Here is a 20,114-nt window from a genome sequence, read left to right on the forward strand (position 1 = left end):
TGTCAGGAATACTTGAAAGATGGTGTACATAATTGTTAGGAGGTACTTTTTGGGGGGGAGACAGTTAATGATCATTGGTGATAATTACCCAATTCATTAGTTCCTTAGTGGTTGCAAAATGGTGGTATTCTAAGTTTTTTATTCTTTTTTCATTTATTGGCTGGAATATGTCTATAAAAGAATCTTTTCTTCATCAACTCTTTGTTACTCTAAATGCAGTTTATATAGGAAAGACACAATGAATGTTTTACTCAACGGTTATCAGAAGAATCAATCACCTAGCATCATTAAAAGGTAGCCAGAGAGGGGTTTTTTTTTCTTTTTTTTGATTTTGTCTTGTTGAGGATTATTAACAGCTCATGGATATGAAGTTATTTGATTTGTTATAGTTCATTGTAGCTATCCTTAAAGATGCTCAGATTGACCCATCTTTGGCCTGTGGGCCTATTCAGATTGGCTCCAGAGTGCTTTTGATAGGACTCTATGGCCTTCAGTAGGTTCCTTGTTTTCCCTTGGGGAAAAATTGTTTGAGATTCATCTTGTATACTTCTGGTCCCAGACCTGGAACTAGTAATTTCTCCAAGAAGTCCTCGTTATTTTTAATGGACATGGCATTTAAAGCTCATAATTTGAATGTGAGTTTTCTTTTTAAAAATTATCTGCCTTATTTTATATATTAATTTTTAAAATTGTATTAATCTTCAGTGTCTTTCTTGAAATAGATGGACTATAACTTGATAAATATACAGACTATTTTAAATTAAGTACTATGACATTTATCTTAACAGGATTGAAAAGAAAAGCTATCTCTATAGGAACTAGTAATTTCCTCTTAATCATCATTCCTAGAGTTCTGGGATTGTTACCAGGCTCTTAGAGGTTACCAATATAAATTCTACAACAGTCAGTATTATTCAGTGAGTTGTTAGCTGAGTTAAAATACTGGGGCCTACACCAAATCTGGAAAGAGGCCTGGTAGTGCATGCCTTTAAATTCTCAGCTGAGTCTGTTATAGGCAAGCATTTGAAAGCTACTGATTTGACCATTGGTACTCTAAGTAACCAGTAATGATTTAAGTGTCTGTTTTTGGAAACTTTTCTACTTTAATCCTAAATATTTAGTCTGAATGTGATATAAGAGCAATATCTTAAAGACCTATGGGCAGGTTCAAGTTAATATATCGTTGCCAAACCATCCTTCTCACCAGTAGTATTTAGGTAAGCCTTCCTTGTTGCCTTTTGTTCATTACTATTTTATTTTATTTTATTTTTAGAGGGTGTCTTAGAGATGGCTTTTTATTTTTTTTATTTTATTTTTTTATTTATTATTATTTTTTAATTAATTTATTTATTTGTTTATTTATGGCTGTGTTGGCTCCTCGTTTCTGTGCGAGGGCTTTCTCTAGTTGTGGCAAGCGGGGGCCACTCTTCATCGCAGTGCGCGGGCCTCTCACTATCGTGGCCTCTCTTGTTGCGGAGCGCACGCTCCAGACGCGCAGGCTCAGTAATTGTGGCTCACGGGGCTAGTTGCTCCGCGGCATGTGGGAACTTCCCAGACCAGGACTCGAACCCGTGTCCCCTGCATCGGCAGGCAGGTTCTCAACCACTGCGCCACCAGGGAAGCCCAGAGATGGCTTTTTAAAAAAATTTTTATATTTGGCTGCGTTGGGTCTTAGTTGTGGCGCACAGGCTCTTTGTTGTAGTGCGCGGGCTTTTCTCTAGTTGTGGCGTGTGGGTTTTCTCCTCTCTAGTTGTGGTGCACTGGCTCCGGGGTGTGTGGGCTCTGTAGTTGTGGCGTGCGGGTTCCAGAGTGGGTGGGCTGTATAGTTTGCTGCTTGGGGGTTCTAGTTGAGGCATGCGAGCTCAGTAGTTGTGGTGGCGTGCTGGCTTAGTTGCCCCGTGGCATGTGAGATCTTAGTTCCCTGACCAGGGATTGAACCCACGTCCCCTGCATTGTAAGGTGGATTCTTTACCACTGGACCACCAGGGAAGTCCCTGTTCATTACTCTTTTAAAAGGGTCTCAGAATTTAAAAAAAAAAAAAAAGGACTGGTTCTCTGATTTAAAATTCAGTCAGATGAACTAACTGTAGCAAGTATAAACTTCTGATGAATATAGGGTTAGAGCTCATCTGGGAGACATTTTTACCTTAAAAAGTGTTTGGAAAAGATAGAATAGTAATACGAGTTGGCATTCTCTGAGTGTGTATTATCTGATAAAAATCAGATAACAGAAAATTAGTGAACAGTTCTTTCATTTTTAATAGCTTTTTCTTGATTAAAATTATACCTTGGAAAAAATTCACATTTTGACTTTCACAATCCACCATTCACAGTTCTAGATTACCAGTAATCCTTATGCACTAACAATTAGAAGGGAGTCTGAGCTCCAAACTCCCATTTCCTATTAGACAATTAGCCAATGCTTGTGAAGTGATTGACCTAACTAAATGCACACCTCTCTACATTTATGCCAGAGAAGATTATACTAGATACAGGTGAAATGATACTGGTATTCCAGGTACTTTAGGAGTAAAATAGATTTTGTGGTGTGTTGTGAGACTAGTTATCATTTATAACAAAGATTCTTTGGGGAGATGCTTTTCACGTTCCAAATAGACTGAGAGAGGAGCATAACTTAATTGTAAATCATGAGCTGCATTGTTGTAAATTTCATTTGTTTCTGTTAGTAAAAATGTATTCCCCGCCCTACCCCCTACCCTGCATTCCCAGATTGGTTTTATAATCCTTATGGATTTTATTTGAGCATTGAAATTAGAGTGAGATAGATTTTTCTCAGTGTTAGCCTAAGAATTGATTGAAATTGTTTTTATTCATTTTAGGAAATCTACTTTCTTCAATGTATTAACCAATAGTCAAGCTTCAGCAGAAAACTTCCCATTCTGCACTATTGATCCTAATGAGAGCAGAGTACCTGTGCCAGATGAAAGGTTTGACTTTCTTTGCCAGTACCACAAACCAGCAAGGTAAGAAGAATCTTTATGCCATTGTTCATGTGGTTGGCCCTGTATAGATTGAGTAAATATATATAAGTGATATATTTAAAATTATGTAGAAGGGTTGTGTTGTTTATTTCAAAATTAATGTAGCATTATTGTTTTGGGTGATTATAAAAGTAACCTAGAACCTGGAGAAGGGTGAGGAAGGATACATCCATTGTTAACATTGAAGTTATTTTTTTCTGGGGAGTGTGAAGTAGAGGGAGTAATTAGTCTGTATTATGTGATTCCATTCATGTAAAATGATACATGTATGTGTGTATTAATAGGAAAATGTATGAACTGAAGATCACAAACTAATTGATGGTTATCTCTGGGGAATGGAATTTTTAGGTCATTTTTTTCTTCATTTCTTGTAGTTCTCTCTGTTTGAAGTTTTTATAACAGCATGTATTATATCTTTAATTAGAAAAAGTAAGATAATACAGTTTTATTGTAGGAAGTTCAGACAATATGGAAATGTATAAAGAGAGGAGTAAAAATCACCTATACTTCTACCTTGATATAATAGATATAAATACTTTTGAGGTAGATCCTTCCATACTTTTGATATATTTTTACTTGGGGTATCGTTAATATTTTTCTAGATTAAAAAGTACAGATTTAAATAAATAATAATTTCTAATATAATGTTTAGTACTATGTTATATGAATGTGCACAGATTATTTGCCATTTCCCTATTATTGAGAATTTAGTTTGCTTTTAGTTTTTCACTATTTTGAATGTGGTGATAAATCCCCAATTTTTGTCTCCAGCCCTGAACTCTGTTGAACTCTAGATGTGTATCTAACCGCCTGCTTGACACTGACACTTAGAAGGCTAAACAGGTGCCTCCGATTTTACATGTCCTAAATGGACTTGATTTCACCCTGCCTGTGTCAAATTTGTTCTTCCTCAAGACGTTTATAATTCAATAAATAGTACTATTATTTCTTCAGTTGCTTAAGTTAAAGCCCAAGATCTATCCTTGATTCTTTTCTTTCCTCACCCCTACATCCAATCTATCAGCAATTCCTATGAGTTCTAACTACAGAATATATACCAAATTTATTTACTTCTCTTACTTTCATCCTCTAGTTTTAGCATCTATTGATTTTTTTATGAATTAATTATTACTGTGATGATTGTCACATGATGATTTTGTAATTCCACCATCTTCCTCATTTATTAGTTGACATTCTGCTGTAAGAAGAGCTTTCTTGTTTTCATTTATTCATTCATATCAGTGTTACTCACTTGGTTATAATATGTCACAGTCATTGGATATAGCTCAAATTATATCCCTCAAATTGGCTCCTCAAGCTGACTTCTGAATCCTTTTTAAAAACTTTTTATTTTTAAATGATTTCAATTTTATATAAAAGCTGCAAAATTATATGTAGAATGTTTGTATGCCTTTCACTCAAATTTCTCTGAACCTTTGAAAATAACTTGCAGACATGATGCCACATTGCACTTTAATTCTTCAGTTTGTATTTGCTAAGTATAGGCACTCGCCTACATAACCACAGTAAACCATCATAATCAGGACATTGACAATGATCTAATATTATCATCTAATTCACAGATTCCATTTAGCTTTCTCCAGTTGTCCCCATAATGTGCTTATTTGCTCAGTCCCTTTATATGTTGCAAATCCCTTGAACCCACCAGGTTGTTGCCCAGGTTGGACACTCTCCTGGCTTGGGCCCTGCCTGTTGCTGGGCTGCTCTCCTGCCCAGATGCCTTCCTTGTCCAGGCCCCAGCTGCTGTTGTGCTGCCTTCTCTGCCCACTCTGACTCTCTCCTTGTGTGAGCCTTTGCCACTGAGGGGCTGTGTGGTCATGTGACACTGCTGAAATTCTCCAGAGACATGAAGAGAACAACAACAATAATAAAGCTCTTGGAGGGACTTCCATGGTGGTGTAGTGGTTAAGACTCTGAGCTCCCAGTGCAGGGGACCTGGGTTTGCTCCCTGGTCAGGGAACTAGATCCCACATGCATGCCGCAACTAAGAGTTCGCATACCACAATTAAGGAGCCCGCCTACTGCAACTAAGGAGCCCGCCTACCACAACTAAGGGACACATGTGCCGCAACTAAGGAGCCTGTGAGATGCAGCTAAGGAGCCCGCCTGCCACAGCTAAGACCCAATGCAACCAAATAAATAAATAAATAAATAAATAAATGTTATTAAAAAAAATCAATAATAAAGCTCATGGACTTCAAATTTATTGAAATTTTAGGCAGTGAGGGAATTAATTTCTCAAAATTTCTTTTGCTTTACTGGTAAACATTGATTAAACACCTTTATGGAAATACAAAAGTTGAATGGGAACCCATCTTCATTTTTTCCATAACTTAATTTTGTCCTCTTTGTGGTCAAGCAAATAAGGAAGAATTGACAGTAATTCATAGTTTTTCTTCTTGCAACCCCAAACTTACCTGTTATATTGCAAGTTTCCAGGTTTTTTGTTTGTTTTTTTGATGGAAGAAGAATCCTCCTCATCATTTTCATTTGTTTCTATTGAAGAAAGACTTATAAATGTTTTTGGTATTCTGTGTTCATTATATCATAGTGATTAAAAAGATTTTAAACCTTATTTTAATTTCAAGAAAGTTTCATAAGGTCTAAAAACATAAAGTAGTCTTAAAATCATTGGTACAGTATATAGAAAATCTTTGAATTAGGGCTCAAGTTTTTATTTTTTGAGATATATTAATGGTTTAAACCTTTATCCTGGCCTTAAATCAAGAATCAGAATTAAGAAGCTCATTTTCATTAGAAAACAGAATCTCAGAGCTATAGATTGTCCTGTGTGGTTTCCTTATAAAAGGAACGGAAGCCCAGAAAGGTGAAATGATTTGCTCAAGGTCATACAGATAGTTAATGTCAACCAGGGCTAGAACCCCCGACTTCTTCCTTCAACTTCAGGGCCTTTCCTCTCATATCTATGCTACTGTACTTTGTATTTATCATATGGGTGATATGTTTTAGTTGTTAGAAGTTATATTATTTAGATGAGTTTGGTTGCACCTAACATATGGACTTAAAAATTGATTTATTGAGTTAGTAACAGGTAGCATGGTATTTTATGTTGGTTTCAGCACCTCAGTTGTGTCATCAAGGACCTGGCTTTGTTCCCCTCTCCATTTTACTTACTTTATCAGCTTGATCATAAGATCGCCTTCCCCTTTGGTCAGCTCAAATGACCAAATCATTTGGAACTCTCAAATCTTGGAACTGTATACTTTCTCATCCTTGTTCAGAGTGAAGGAAGAGCGGTTTGCTTCTAGAAGCCCTGTCAGAGGACTGACGATCTTCTATTCAAGAATCCTCTTAACCCTCTCTGGCAAATCTCTCCTTAAGCCTTTCTAGGCAAATGGGGCAAGGCAGAGGTCCTAGAATCATTAATTGTGCCTAGGGAATGAGATTAAGCTGCTTAGTATAGGCCCAAGCTACATGCCCCCTTCTAGAGTTAGGTGTAGAGCCAGCTTTTTCAAAGCTCCAGGCTACACTGGCGAGGTATGGCTAGCCAAATGACAGTCAATAGTCATCAAGAGAAGGGGCAAAGGATGCTGGAGAGGCAACCACAGTAGTCACCAAAAACTTAACCCCATCTTATGTATGTTTTCTGTGGATTTGCTGGTACCAGTTATGAAGTAATTTCTATTTGTATAAAAATTTTTTATAGAACAGTTATTTTAAAAGGACTCAGTTTCCATGCAGATAATAGGAAAGCATTTTGTGGAACTTTTTTTTTTTTTTGCGGTTTGCGGGCCCGTCACCGCCGTGGCCCCTCCCCGCCGTGGCCCCTCCCGCTGCGTAGCACAGGCGCCAGACGCGCAGGCTCAGCGGCCATGGCTCACGGGACCAGCCGCTCCACGGCACGTGGGATCCTCCCGGACCGGGGCACGAAACCATGTCCCCCACATCGGCAGGCGGACTCCCAACCTCTGCACCACCAGGGAAGCCCTTGTGGAACTTTTATGTTGTATTTTATCATGTAATAAAATTGACATTCTGAAAAATGAATACTCTGAAAATTGACAAAGGATACATAAATGCATATACCGTACACCTTTGTCATATGACATTGAAAGTAGCTTTATTTACTCATATGCTTTAATCTCCATTTCTACATGGCTGACTGGTTTTCTTGTTTTCTAATTTGTGTTAACTGTTACTTTACTGTGTCTAATTCTGCTGCTGTTGTTAACAACTACGTTATTACTATGCTGACAATTGGTTCACATCATTACATGTGCATTTTGGGGCTGTAAAACCTATATGGTGATTAAATGCAAACCCAGATATCCTATATTTGAATAGCAGTTTTGGTCACTATTAGCTGAGTGATCCTGTGTGCAATAGATTTCTTAACTCCTCTATGGCTTAATTTCCTCATCTGTAAAGTGGGTTTAATAAATAACACCCATCTTATAGAGTAAGTTTGAACTTTAGAATGATAATACATGTAAAGCACTTAGTCCAGTTCCTGGCACAAAGTATCTGTTGAGTACGTTGGCTCATTCTATGATGATTACCTTGACTTGTATCAGTATACTGTTTAAATGTTCTCTGCTTTTGTGTATGTGTGCATGTGCCAGTATAATAAAATTAATGATATGAGTTTTAGTTTTTAGAGTAACAATAAAAACATCTGTTCTGCTTTAAAATGTTTTCCCTTCATTTTCCTAGGTAAGAAAGTCCTAATTTTTTTTTTTTTTTTGCGGTACGCGGGCTTCTCACTGTTGTGGCCTCTCCCATTGCGGAGCACAGGCTCCGGACGCGCAGGCTCAGCGGCCGTGGCTCACGGGCCCAGCCGCTCTGCGGCATGTGGGATCTTCCCGGACCGGGACACAAACCCGTGTCCCCTGCATTGGCAGGCGGACTCTCAACCACTGCGCCACCAGGGAAGCCCGAAAGTCCTAATTTTTTTTGTTTTGTTTTTTTGCGGTACGCGGACCTCTCACTGTTGTGGCCTCTCCCGTTGCGGAGCACAGGCTCCGAACGCACAGGCTCAGCGACCATGGCTCACGGGCCCAGCCGCTCCGCGGCATGTGGGATCTTCCCGGACCGGGACACAAACCCGTGTCCCCTGCATCGGCAGGCGGACTCTTAACCACTGCGCCACCAGGGAAGCCCCAGAAAGTCCTAATGTTTTAAAAGATTATTTCTTGTTTAAATTTTTTTAATTCATTTGAGAGTCTAATAAACATTGTTCTAGAAAGGAAAGAATTAATTCATGTAACATGTTTGGGAAAGCCATTTGGTTAATAAACAGGTTCTTAGTACTATTTTATATTAAAATCATCTTTTGTTTTTCAGCAAAATTCCTGCTTTTCTAAATGTAGTGGATATTGCTGGCCTTGTGAAAGGAGCTCACAATGGGCAAGGCCTGGGAAATGCCTTTTTATCTCATATTAGTGCCTGTGATGGAATCTTTCATCTAACACGTAAGTACAGTTGTTTATTTAATTGATTGATTTCATTATGATCCGTGTTTTCTTTCCATTATTGTGAAAGTAAAATTAATAAATAATTAATAAAATAAAGTTTGCTTAGCTTCACAAGGTGAATTGTGGATTTGTCTGTTGATTGTGACTTAATGTGATTAAATATCATCTCCATATGAGAAGGCTTATTCCATAGTAATATGCTGTGTTGCTGTCATTTTGTAATTGAATTTTATCCCATTCTGGATTAGACCCATTGAAAAGTGTTTTTATGCAGAAGTACTTTTGTTGATTGTAAAGGCATTTTGAAATTTTCTTAACTTGTGGAATTTGTCTGCATTTTTGCTTTTCCATGTGTTGTAAAGGCAGAATTGATAGAGGAGGGGATACCGTTACTTCAGAGGAAAGAAAATCATCCAGGTTATTTACTAAAGATGAAAGGATTAAGGAGAGACTATAGATCAGCTAGTCCTTGATGGAGAGAGGGATATAAAGCAGAGAGAAAATAAGTAGAACTATATGTTGGTTTGTGTTCTTTTGACTGTAGAAGTGAACCAAGAACAAAGTAATTCTCTGACAAAATAGAAAGTTTTAGGTTAAGGCTCAGGTCAAGACTGTACTTTATGGTAATAATATTAATAATATTATAATGAGCAAACGAAGGAAACATAAATTAGAGGTGGGGTCTGGTTCAGTGCTTTTGTTTGTTACTGGCCCTTGACAGATAACTATAAACAATTGAGAGTGAGCATTTAGAAAATTTGAGTAATTTTTTGGTCATTTGAATTTAATTAAAATATTGTGCTAGTATTTATGTATGTCTTTTAAAAAATTCATTTGCCTAGTAATTCATTTTTATTGTATTTTACAAAAGCCCATAACAGGTAGTTTGAGAAGTACTGGTCTAGGTAGCTTTACTTGGATGAAGGTTTGGAGACACCTTCTGGAAGGGTTTGGAATGTAGGCAAAGAATAAGGTTATATGTTTGTGTGTGTGGGGTTTCAGTTATGTTGAGTAGTGTTACCTAATGTCTGTACATTGGCGGGAGCCTCTGTTTTCCTGACAGTTTGTTTTTTCACTGGTTCTGGTGACTGATGTGAGAGTTTCAAAGAGAGGGTAGAATCAAGTGTGACAACTGGGTTTCTGGACTGGGCCAATTGAATGACTCTTGATGCTACTCACTGAGATGTTAAATACAGAAGGAGCAGCAAGTCTTGGCAGAGTCAAAGAGTTCAGTTTGGGACAGTTTTTTGAATGTGTACCAGGGACATCCAGATAGGGATGTCTTTAAGGAAGTAGTCTTGATAGGGCAGGTATGACAGGAGGATGGGGGCCAAGAGAACTGAAGGTTGGGGTGTGAGTGATTGAACTGATGTGTGGGATAGAGCTTACCATAGGGTAGCAGTGAAGGTAGGAAAGGACTGAAAAGTGGAAGGATCTATTTCCTGATGAGGTTCAGGAACAGGTATGTTGGCTGTAAGCGGGTGTGTGGTTGAGAGGGATATTTGACTTAAAATTTTCAGAGCTGGAGCAGTTTCGGGTGATGATAAGTTCCTGAGAATAGCCTGAAACCATTCATATATGTAATAAAGTCTTTGGTTTTGTTGTCTCTTGTATAATATTCATCTGATATGTTTTTCTAACCTTTAGGGGAAAAATGAATTTGGTTAGGAGCATACATACTTTATTGTATTTCATTCAGGCTAAAGATATTGTTGTTAAGAAAGGGAAAAAAATCCAGTTAAACTAGGTAAGATGCTTTCTTATAGTGATTGATTTGAAATATGTTAAACTGTGAAAATATGCACCTTAGAATTGATGAAATACAGTATATATTATTGTATAGTGCACAGAACACAGAATGATACATTTATAACAAGAATTTTTTAAAAACCTTTGTAGAATTACAGGCAATAACAAAGACTTGAAGAGAATAAAAGAATAAAGTGATTACTTTGAAGCTATGAAAAGTGAGAATTCTTTAATTCCAAATTATGGTATATTTTCATCTTCAACTGGTTATTAAATATGAGTGTGAAATAAAATTTTATCTTTAATATTACTCTTTATAAAGGTTATTTTCTTCAAACGTCTTAAAGTCACCAGAAATGCAGTTCATTTGTTTATTTAATATTCGTTAATTAAATAGTAAATGTTTTTTCTGTTCTGGGTGTTGGAAATATATAGTGGGTAGCAGAATCTAATACAGTTTCTCGTTTTATGAAGCTTCTAGTCTAGTGGTGGAAACAGATATTGATTAATAATGTTAATAAATGTGTAATTACATTATTGTATTTGGACTTAAAAAAAGACGTACTTGTGAATTGTTTACTTATTTGCTTATTATTAGCATGTTTGAAACTTGTTTTATTTCTTTACTTCATTTTAATTTTGGTGTGAAAAATCCATTTTTTATGTTAATATCTTTTAGTTTCTCTATTTTTAAAAATTAATTAATTAATTTACTTTTGGCTACATTAGGTCTTCATTGCTGCTCACGGGCTTTCTCTAGTTGCGGCGAGTGGGGGCTACTCTTTGTTGTGATGCGAGGGCTTCTCATTGCAGTGGCTTCTCTTGTTACGGAGCACGGGCTCTAGGCATGCAGGCTTCAGTAGTTGTGGCACGTGGACTCGATAGTTGTGGTTCGCAGCCTCTAGAGCACAGGCTCGGTAGTTGTGGCGCACGGGCTTAGTTGCACCATGGCATGTGGGATCTTCCCAGACCAGGGATCGAACCTGTGTCCCCTGCATTGGCAGGCGGATTCTTAACCACTGTGCCACTAGGGAAGTCATCTATTTTTGTTTTATACAGTTGGTTTAAACTACTAAGGAAAGGGACAGTGTAGGATGATATGTATTCGTGTGTTCAGGGCACTGTAAAGCTTTTCATTAGAACTTCTGAAAACAGAGAGAAAAAATTTTTAATGGTAAGTTGTGGTTATTACAGAGTTTTAATTTATTAATGTTATGTTTCTCTCCGTTAGTTTGATTCTTAAAGGTTAATTTTCCCCTCACCTTGTTTATTTCCCTTGGTTGTTAGATGGATGTAAATATATACCTTGCATCAAAAATTTATACTTGTTTTAAATGTAAATAGTTATTCTGACAGGTTTGTTGGCTTTAAATCTTTTTTTTTTAACTTTTAAATCTAGTTATTTTAACAAGCACTCTTTTTAATTGAAGTATAGTTGACTTACAAAATATAGTTTCAGGTGTACAATATAGTGATTCAATATTTTTATGTATTACACTTCATATAAAGATATAAAATACTGACTATATTCCCTGTACTGTACATTACATCCTTGTAACTTACTTATTTTATACCTAGTTGTTTGTACCTCTTAATGACTTTGAATCTTTAGACCACTCTGTTTTATTCATTTGACACATTATTTGTGGAGCTTCTCTTTTTAGTGTGCTAGATTCTAAGGGATGTAATGGTGAGTAAAAAGAAAATGACCCTCCTTTATGGAGTTTACAGTCCAGTGGAGGAGACAGACATTGAATAAATGGTCACATGAACACTAGATGTCATTCTCCAGTTGCGTACAGAGAACAGAGACAGTATGTGTGTGTGTGTGTGTGTGGTGTTACCTTGAGGAAGTGATGATTTTGCTGAGAGGTAAAGGTTGGGTGAGGGCTAATAAGTTAGCAGCAGGAGGGAAGGAGAGATTGATTATTCAGAGTAAATGGCTTGTTTCAAAGGCCCTAGCACAATGAAGGAATTGTCAGCGTGGATAGGATTAATAACGAGGAGTAGAAGTGATGGAAAAGATCCTGGGAGGTAGCTGGGGATTCACCATGTCCACTATATTAAGGATTTTCTTCTCTGATGACTTAAGTATAAAATTTTGAATGGAGACTTGGGGCAGGGAGGCAGATTAAAGTGTTTACAGGAGTTATTCAGTTGAGTTGCATTTTTAATGTTTTTTTTCATACTTTTGTTTTATTGTATTTTTAAAGTTTTTTTGAGGTCTCATTAAATTTCTTTAATTTTTTATTGAAATATAGTTGATTTATAATGTGTTAGTTTTACGTGTACAGCACAGTGATTCAGTTATACATACATATATACATGTGTATATATGTGTGTGTGTGTGTATATATATATGTGTGTGTGTGTGTATATATATATATATATATATATATACTTTTTTAGATTCTTTTCCCTTATAGGTTATTACAGAATATTGAGTATAGTTCCCTGTGCTATACAGTAGGTCCTTGTTGGTTATCTGTTTTATGTATATGTTAACCTCAAACTCCTAATTTATCCCTCTCCTCCCACCCCACTTCCCCTTTGGTAATCATAAGTTTGTTTCCTATGTCTGTTGATCTTTTTTTTTTTTTTTCAAGTTTCTGAAGACATTTATTTCCAACATAAAGGCAACATTTAACAGTTTGAAAATTCTTGGTCTAAAATTCACGTGACTATAGCTTTGGTCTCACAATCCCTGGTTTTAGAAACTTTTTGCATTGCTCTGTTATCTGTGGGTCTATTTTTGTTTTGTAAATAAGTTCATTTGTATCTTTTTTTTTTTTAAGATTCCACATATAAGCAATATCATATGATATTTGTCTTTCTCTGTCTGGCTTAACTTCACCTAGTATGATAATCTCTAGGTCCATCCATGTTGGTTGCTGCAAATGGCAATATTCTTTATTTACGGCTGAGTAATATTCCTGTGTGTGTGTGTGTGTGTACACACACACACACACACACACACACACACACACATATATATATATATATACACACACATAGATACTATACACTATATCTTCTTTATCCATTCATCTGTTGATGGACATTTAGGTTGTTTTTATGTCTTGGCTATTGTAAATAGTGCTGCAGTGAACATCGGGGTGCATGTAGATTTTCAAATTATGGTTTTCTCTAGATATATGCCCAGGAGTGGGATCGCAGGTTCATATGGTAACTCTGCTTTTAGTTTTTTAAGGAACCTCCATACTGTTCTTCATAGTGGCTGTACCAGTTTATATTTCCACCTGTAGTGTAGGAGGTTTCCTTATTCTCCACACCCTCTCTAGCATTTATTATTTGTAGACTTTCTGAGGATGGCCATTCTGACTGGAATGAGGTGATACCTCATTGTAGTTGTGATTTGCATTTCTCAAATAATTAGCGATGTTGAGCATTTTTTCATGTGCCTGCAGTTATTTATCTGAGGTATATATTCCTTTCTTTGGTCTAAGTGTCAAACTGTTTTTGAATGTTGATGATGTTCGAAATAATCATCTTCCTACTTAATTATTCCCCCTTTCCCAAAGTATTTTGAACTTTTGAAATTCTGCAGAAATTATTTCTTGATCCAGATGTGTTACTCTTCAGCTGACTGCTTTTCAGGTTTCTTGAACCATACAGAACATTTTTTTAATGGTTTGCATGATTTAAAAAACTAAAAACTTTTAAAAAGTGGGACTTTCTCCATACTTTTGCCGTGTGGCACCTATGATTTTGGATAAACAACTCTGACTACATATGGGTATGTTATACATTGCTAGTTATATGTATTAACTATAGAACAGAAATTCTTTATGAATTCATAATTTTCCTTTTTTTTTTTTGTTTTTGCTTTTCCTTACTTGCTCATGTCATTGAGAAAGAAAAATAACAGTTTCCAGTGTTTGGGAAAAAATAAATAGAAATTAACATTCTAAAAATTACTTAATGGATTAACTGCTTTTGAAAACAAAACAGATACCCATTATACTTAGTATATATCACTTTTATGGAAAATTTTGTTGTGAAGATTTTGTTTTAAAAAGCTAAATACCGTGTTTGTTTATTTTAAAAGTTTTTTGAAGCAAACTATCCACATTTCCTTAATAGGTTAGTTATTCACATAAGCTGAGTTAGCTTTTTTATGAACCAAAAAAACTAGCCTTCATTCACTTTGAAGCAGAAACGCAGAGGTATGATGTTCAGGATATACTTTTCAAAGTGGTCTGTTAAAAATTAGTTACTGTTTAAATGACATTAAAGATAATAATGAAAGGGAAAATAAATCAGAATCATGTTAGCATAAAGCAACTATTTTATTTTTCTGCTATTTCAGTCTAGTGCCTAGAGTAAAGTGGAACGAATGTGGGTTTTAGAATCAAACCTGTGTAACTGTCAGTTCTTACTTTCTAGCTGTGTAACTGTGAAAAAGTAACACCTTGTCTTTGAACCTCAGTTTTCTCATGTAAAATGGGGATTGTAATACTGTACTTAAAGAATTATTTTGGAGTTTAAATAAACGATCATTCTGTGTGAGTGCAAATAGACTGTTATTTTTAATGCTGTTTCATTGTTTTTCTTGTGAACTTAGATTTTTAATTTCTACATTTTTTTAATTATAAATTAAAAAAAATTGTGGTAAAGTGTTCATAACATAAAATTTGCAGTTTTAACCATTTTTGAGTGTACAATTCAGTGATGTTAAGTACATTCACATGTTGTGCACCCATCACCACCATCCATCTCCAGAACTTTTTCATTTTCCCAAATTGAAACTCTGTATCTATTAAACTGTAACTTCCAATTCCTTCTTCCCCCAGCCCCTGTCAGCCACTGTTCTACTTTCTGTCTCTGAATTTGACTACTCTAGGTACCTCATATGAATGGAATCATACAATATTTATCCTATTGTGACTGGCTTATTTCATGCTTCATTATTTAATTATTTTTTAATTTTTTGCGGTACGCGGGCCCCTCACTGTTGTGGCCTCTCCCATTGCGGAGCACAGCCTCCAGACGCACAGACTCAGCGGCCATGGCTCACAGGCCTAGCCGCTCCGCGGCATGTGGGATCCTCCCGGACTGGGGCACGAACCCGCGTCCCCCGCATTGGCAGGCGGACTCTCAACCACTGCGCCACCAGGGAAGCCCCCTGCTTTATTATTTTTTAACTGCTGCACCATTGTCCACAGTATGAAAGTACCAGAGTTTATTGAATTAGTACTTCCTATTTGTGGGCATTTATTTATTTATTTTCCCAGCTTTATTGAGATATAATTGACATATAACATTGTCAACGTGATGATTTGATATATGTATGTATTGTGAAATGATTACCACAGTACGGTTAGTTAACACATCCATCACATCACATAATTAACATTTTTTGTGTGTGTTGAGAACATTTAAGATTATTCATTTAGCATCTTTCAAGCATGCAATAGAGTATTGTTAACTATAGTCACCATGCTTTACATTAGACACCAGAACTTAGGCATCTTGTGACTGGAAGTTTGTACCCTTTGACCAGCATCTCCCCATTTCCCCCACCCCAGCCCCTGGGGTCTACTCTCTGTAGCCACCAGTCTACTCTCTCTGTTTCTTTGAGTTTGGCTTTTTTAGATTCCACATGTAAGTGAGATCATACAATATTTGTCTTTCTTTGACTTATTTCACTTAGCATACTGTATGGGCATTATCATTTCTGACTTTTTTTTTTTTTAACAGAGCATGTTGCTAATGGAATTCTTATACAGGTTTTTTTGTTTGTTTTTGGTACATGTCTGGGTATTTCTCTAAGAGATGCCTAGAAGTGTAATTACTAGGCCAATGGGTATATACACTTAGAATTCTATCAGATACATCCAAATTCTCCTCCTTTATCTCCAAGGGGATAATAGTGTTTTAATTTTTTGAATAATTTTAGACAGGTCATATATTGGAATAGGTAAAACATTTACATGGTTCAAAAAGAAAATTGATGTAACATTGGGGTATACATTGAGAAATCTTTTTCCTACTCACATTCTGATTCCTCTGTCTTGCCTTTATAAGTGAGGCATTTATTAGTTTTTTGTGTTATTTTTTAGAGCAAGGCTTGGGGAATTTTTTTCTTTAGTGGGGCAGATAGTAAACATTTTGCTCTGTTGCATGTTCTTTGTGTCTGTGTGTGTTTGCAGCACTTCAAAAAGTGTAACAATCATTCTTAGCTCTAAGGTCATACAAAAATAGGGCACAAGCCTTAGTTCGCTGATCTCTGTTCTAGAGTTTGTTCATACAATGCAGACACATGGGGATATATTATATGTGTCATCTTCGTGAAAATACTTTTATCAGTCTTTTCCTTTGATTTCTTCTATTACCTTTATACTTAGAAAGTTCTTATCCTTCTCATAATCAGGTAAATATTCACAACTGTTTTTTTCTAGTTGATTTTCCATTATTTTTTTTGAGATAGAAAATACAGTAAAGTATAAAATGCACAAATCTGAAGTGCATAGCTGGATGCATTTGTACATGTATATACACTTGTGTAACGACCACATAGATCAAGGTAGAGAACATTTCTGTCACCCTTCCCAGTCAGTTCCCCACTCAGGGTAATCACTGTTCTGACTTACATCATCATTGATTAGTTTTGCTTATTCTTGAACTTCTTATAAATGTAATTGCACATTCTGTATTCTTTTGTGCCTTCCCCCTTTCTCTCGCCATAATGTCTGTGAGATTCATCCCTATTGGGTATATCGATATTGATAATTTGTAGTTTTGTTAAGTTAGAAATTTGGATTTTATCCACTTCATGGATAATACACAGGATTATGTCACTTAGTTAACAGAGTTGATGCTCTATCAACTATGTATGAACACATTCTGAACAGATTTTAGTGGGAAGAAGTTTGGGGCAAAAAGAACTGCCAGGAGGTTCTTATAGTATTTCACGAAAGAAATAATGAGGACTGGATTTCAGAAAACTGTCAGTGACAGTTGAAGGGAAAGCAAATTTGAGAGACTTTGTGAAGAAGGGATAGGCTTTTCTTACATCTCGCGTAAACAGGAGCCTCTTCAAATAAAACTGTTTGCCAAAGATTCAGTGCAGAATAGGGAAACAGTGACAATATTATGGGAAGCAAATTCTTTTAAAATTCATATACATGCAGTAACTTGTAACAGGTTTTCTATTTAGAAAAATGATTATTTTTTTCTCTAGGGTTTTGTGAGCCGTATGACTTGTTTTAGAAGCAATGTAACTTCCTATTGTTAAATTTTTAAAGCTTTGAACATGACGAGGCTATTGATTTCACTGAATCCTTAGCTTTTTAAAGCTGGCATTAGAAGTTTTGAAGTGATTTTTCAATAGGAAGCTAAGGTGTTTGTGTGTTATCTGAAGGACAGCACCTTTGGCTCTATCGTTGCACCTACTGTCAAGCTGTTTATAGATAAAACTTGTTAGTTTCTCAGCAGCTACTTAGAGATAAGACCTTGTAGACTGGAAACAAAGGTTCTGTTTTCTGAGGTATGGGACAGTTTTGTTCCCAATTTAGAAACATATAGGAGGTCCAGATTTATAGAACTGCTAATTATAAAGTATGTAATCATTTATAGTTATAGGAAAGAAAATTTCAAATACAACTTGATTATTTTCAGCTAAATTGGTATGTGTTTGCGTGTGCGTGTATTATGTTGGTAGTGATGATGGGAGGGTGGGGTATGTGGTGCCCTGTTCTTTCCAGAGTTCTGTTCTCCAGTTGCTTGTTAAAGGGATAAAATGTAGGGAACCTGGGATGACTATACAGCCAGCATGTTTTTAAACTACCTCTTCAGGGTATGAACAGGCAGTTATGGCATGGCAAGCACTTCAGCATTAACATTATTAGCCTGTCTGAATTGTTTTGGCATTTTATTTTGATGTCCAGAAGAAGAGACGTGATTATTCAGTACCTAGTATGAATTAGGTACTATGGTCGATTCTTTCTAATATATTATTCTATTTAATCTTAACAATTCTGCAGGATTGGTGTTATCCCAGCTGTACAGATGAGGATACTGAGAGAGAGAGGCTAAGCAGTTTTGCTAGGGTACATAGCTAGTATACTGCGCATAGAGTCCATCCTTATTCTCTCTCTTTATTTGGCCGAGCAGCGTGGCTTCTGGGATCTTGGTTCCCCCACCAGAGATAGAACCCGGACCCAGCAGTGAAAGCGCCGAGCCCTAACCACTGGGATGCCAGGGAACTCCCCCATCTTTCTTCTTTAAGTCCTTTTTTCTTTCCAGGTTTTCACCATACCACACTGCTTTTGTACATTTTTAGATCTAAATGTTTAGGATCTGTGGGACTTCCCTGGTCGTCTGGTGGTTAAGACTCTGCTTCCACTGCAAGGGGCATGGGTTCAAATCCTGGTGGGGGAAGTGAGATCCTGCATGCCGCGCGGTGCGGCCAAAAAAAAAAGCGTTTAGGATCTATATAGTAAACATGTTCAAGATCCATGTATTTGTGTGTGTGTGTGTGTGTGTGTGTGTGTGTGTGTGTGTGTGAAAGAGAGAGAAAGAAAATTCAAGTGCTTGGTATACATTGTTTTTCAGAGACTACCTGCTCTGCACAGTAGTGACCTACAGGTATAACTGGAGACTTTTCTGAAGAGACAGGTGCCGTATAGTGATTTTAAAAGAATTAGGTTATAGTTTTATTCTTTTGTTGCCAGGAAATATTATTAAGTACTTACTATGTGCCAGGCTCTGTGCTAAGTGGTTTTTGTGAGGAATTTCATTCAATTCTCAGAACAAGTCAGAAGTAGTTACAGAGGGGTTAGAACATCTGTCCAAGGTTACATAGCTGGTAGATGGTATAGTTGGGAGTAGTACTCAGTAAGGCAAGTCTGACTCCAAAACCTGCACCATTAGCCTTTGTACCAGTGCTGACCAATAGAAATATAATGTGAGCTACGTATCTAATTAAAATTTTCTGATAGCCACATTAAAAAAGTAAAAAGTGAAATTAACTTTAATAACATACATTTAATCTATCAAAAATATTATTTCAGCATGTAGTCAATATGAAAAATTATTGATATATTTTTGGTGCCATGTCTTTGAAATCTGGTGTGTAATTTATACTTAGAGCACATCTCCGTTTGGACTAGCCACATTTCAAGTATTTTATAGCCTCATGTGGCTAGTGGCTATAGTATTAGATAGCTCAGCTCTACACTATATTCATAGAAAGAAATTTGAAGAGATACATCAAACTATTCATAGGTTTTTGGGAGAATAGAATTGGGATGGAGAGAGAGGTGGGTGACTTTCCTTTTTAGATCCTTGGCTTTTTAAAAAGTGAGCATGTATTACTCTGATTTTTAAAACATGAGGAATTTTCTTATTTAAATACCAATATAAGGTATGCACAAATGATTCAAATAAAATTCTCAGGAGTTCTGTATTAAATTAAGGAGAAGATGGCTTTGGCTTAGAATGCTGTGATTCAGGAGTTGTCAGTGATCTTCTGCCATCTCTGTAAAATGTTTGATTTTTAAGCTGGGCTAATCAAATTAGTTCTGCCAGGATGATTTAGTTAAGAATTTTACTCTCAGGTAACTAAATTAGTGGGTTCTGTTGTTAAAGAAGTACTTCATTGAGAGCTCCCACACATTATATTTGTATGGTCTGTTCTGCCATAAAAATACTTGCGTTTCACAGGGAGATCAGCTTGGTGCTTTGTGACCACCTAGAGGGGTGGGATAGGGAGGGTGGGAGGGAGACGCAAGAGGGAGGAGATGTGGGGATATATGTACACGTATAGCTGATTCACTTTGTTAGAAAGCAGAAACTAACACACCATTGTAAAGCAATTATACTCCAATAAAGATGTTAGAAAAATAATTTATACAACATCTATACTGCATAATATTTTGCAGTC

The 20,114-nt window shown here is 36.4% G+C and overlaps 1 protein-coding gene across 1 annotated transcript in view; it reads left to right on the forward strand.

Annotated features, from left to right (window-relative positions):
• The window catches only part of OLA1 (Obg like ATPase 1), a 167,692-nt gene that overhangs the window by 22,569 nt on the left and 125,009 nt on the right, over window positions 1-20,114 (forward strand). Inside the window, exons 3-4 of the mRNA XM_082658526.1 lie at window positions 2,841-2,984; window positions 8,328-8,455. Coding sequence (XP_082514652.1) covers window positions 2,841-2,984; window positions 8,328-8,455 — 272 coding nt within the window. The remainder of the gene's footprint in view (window positions 1-2,840; window positions 2,985-8,327; window positions 8,456-20,114) is intronic.

This window comes from Grampus griseus (assembly GCF_964374135.1).
Source record: "Grampus griseus genome assembly, chromosome: 7".
Taxonomy (NCBI): domain Eukaryota; kingdom Metazoa; phylum Chordata; class Mammalia; order Artiodactyla; family Delphinidae; genus Grampus; species Grampus griseus.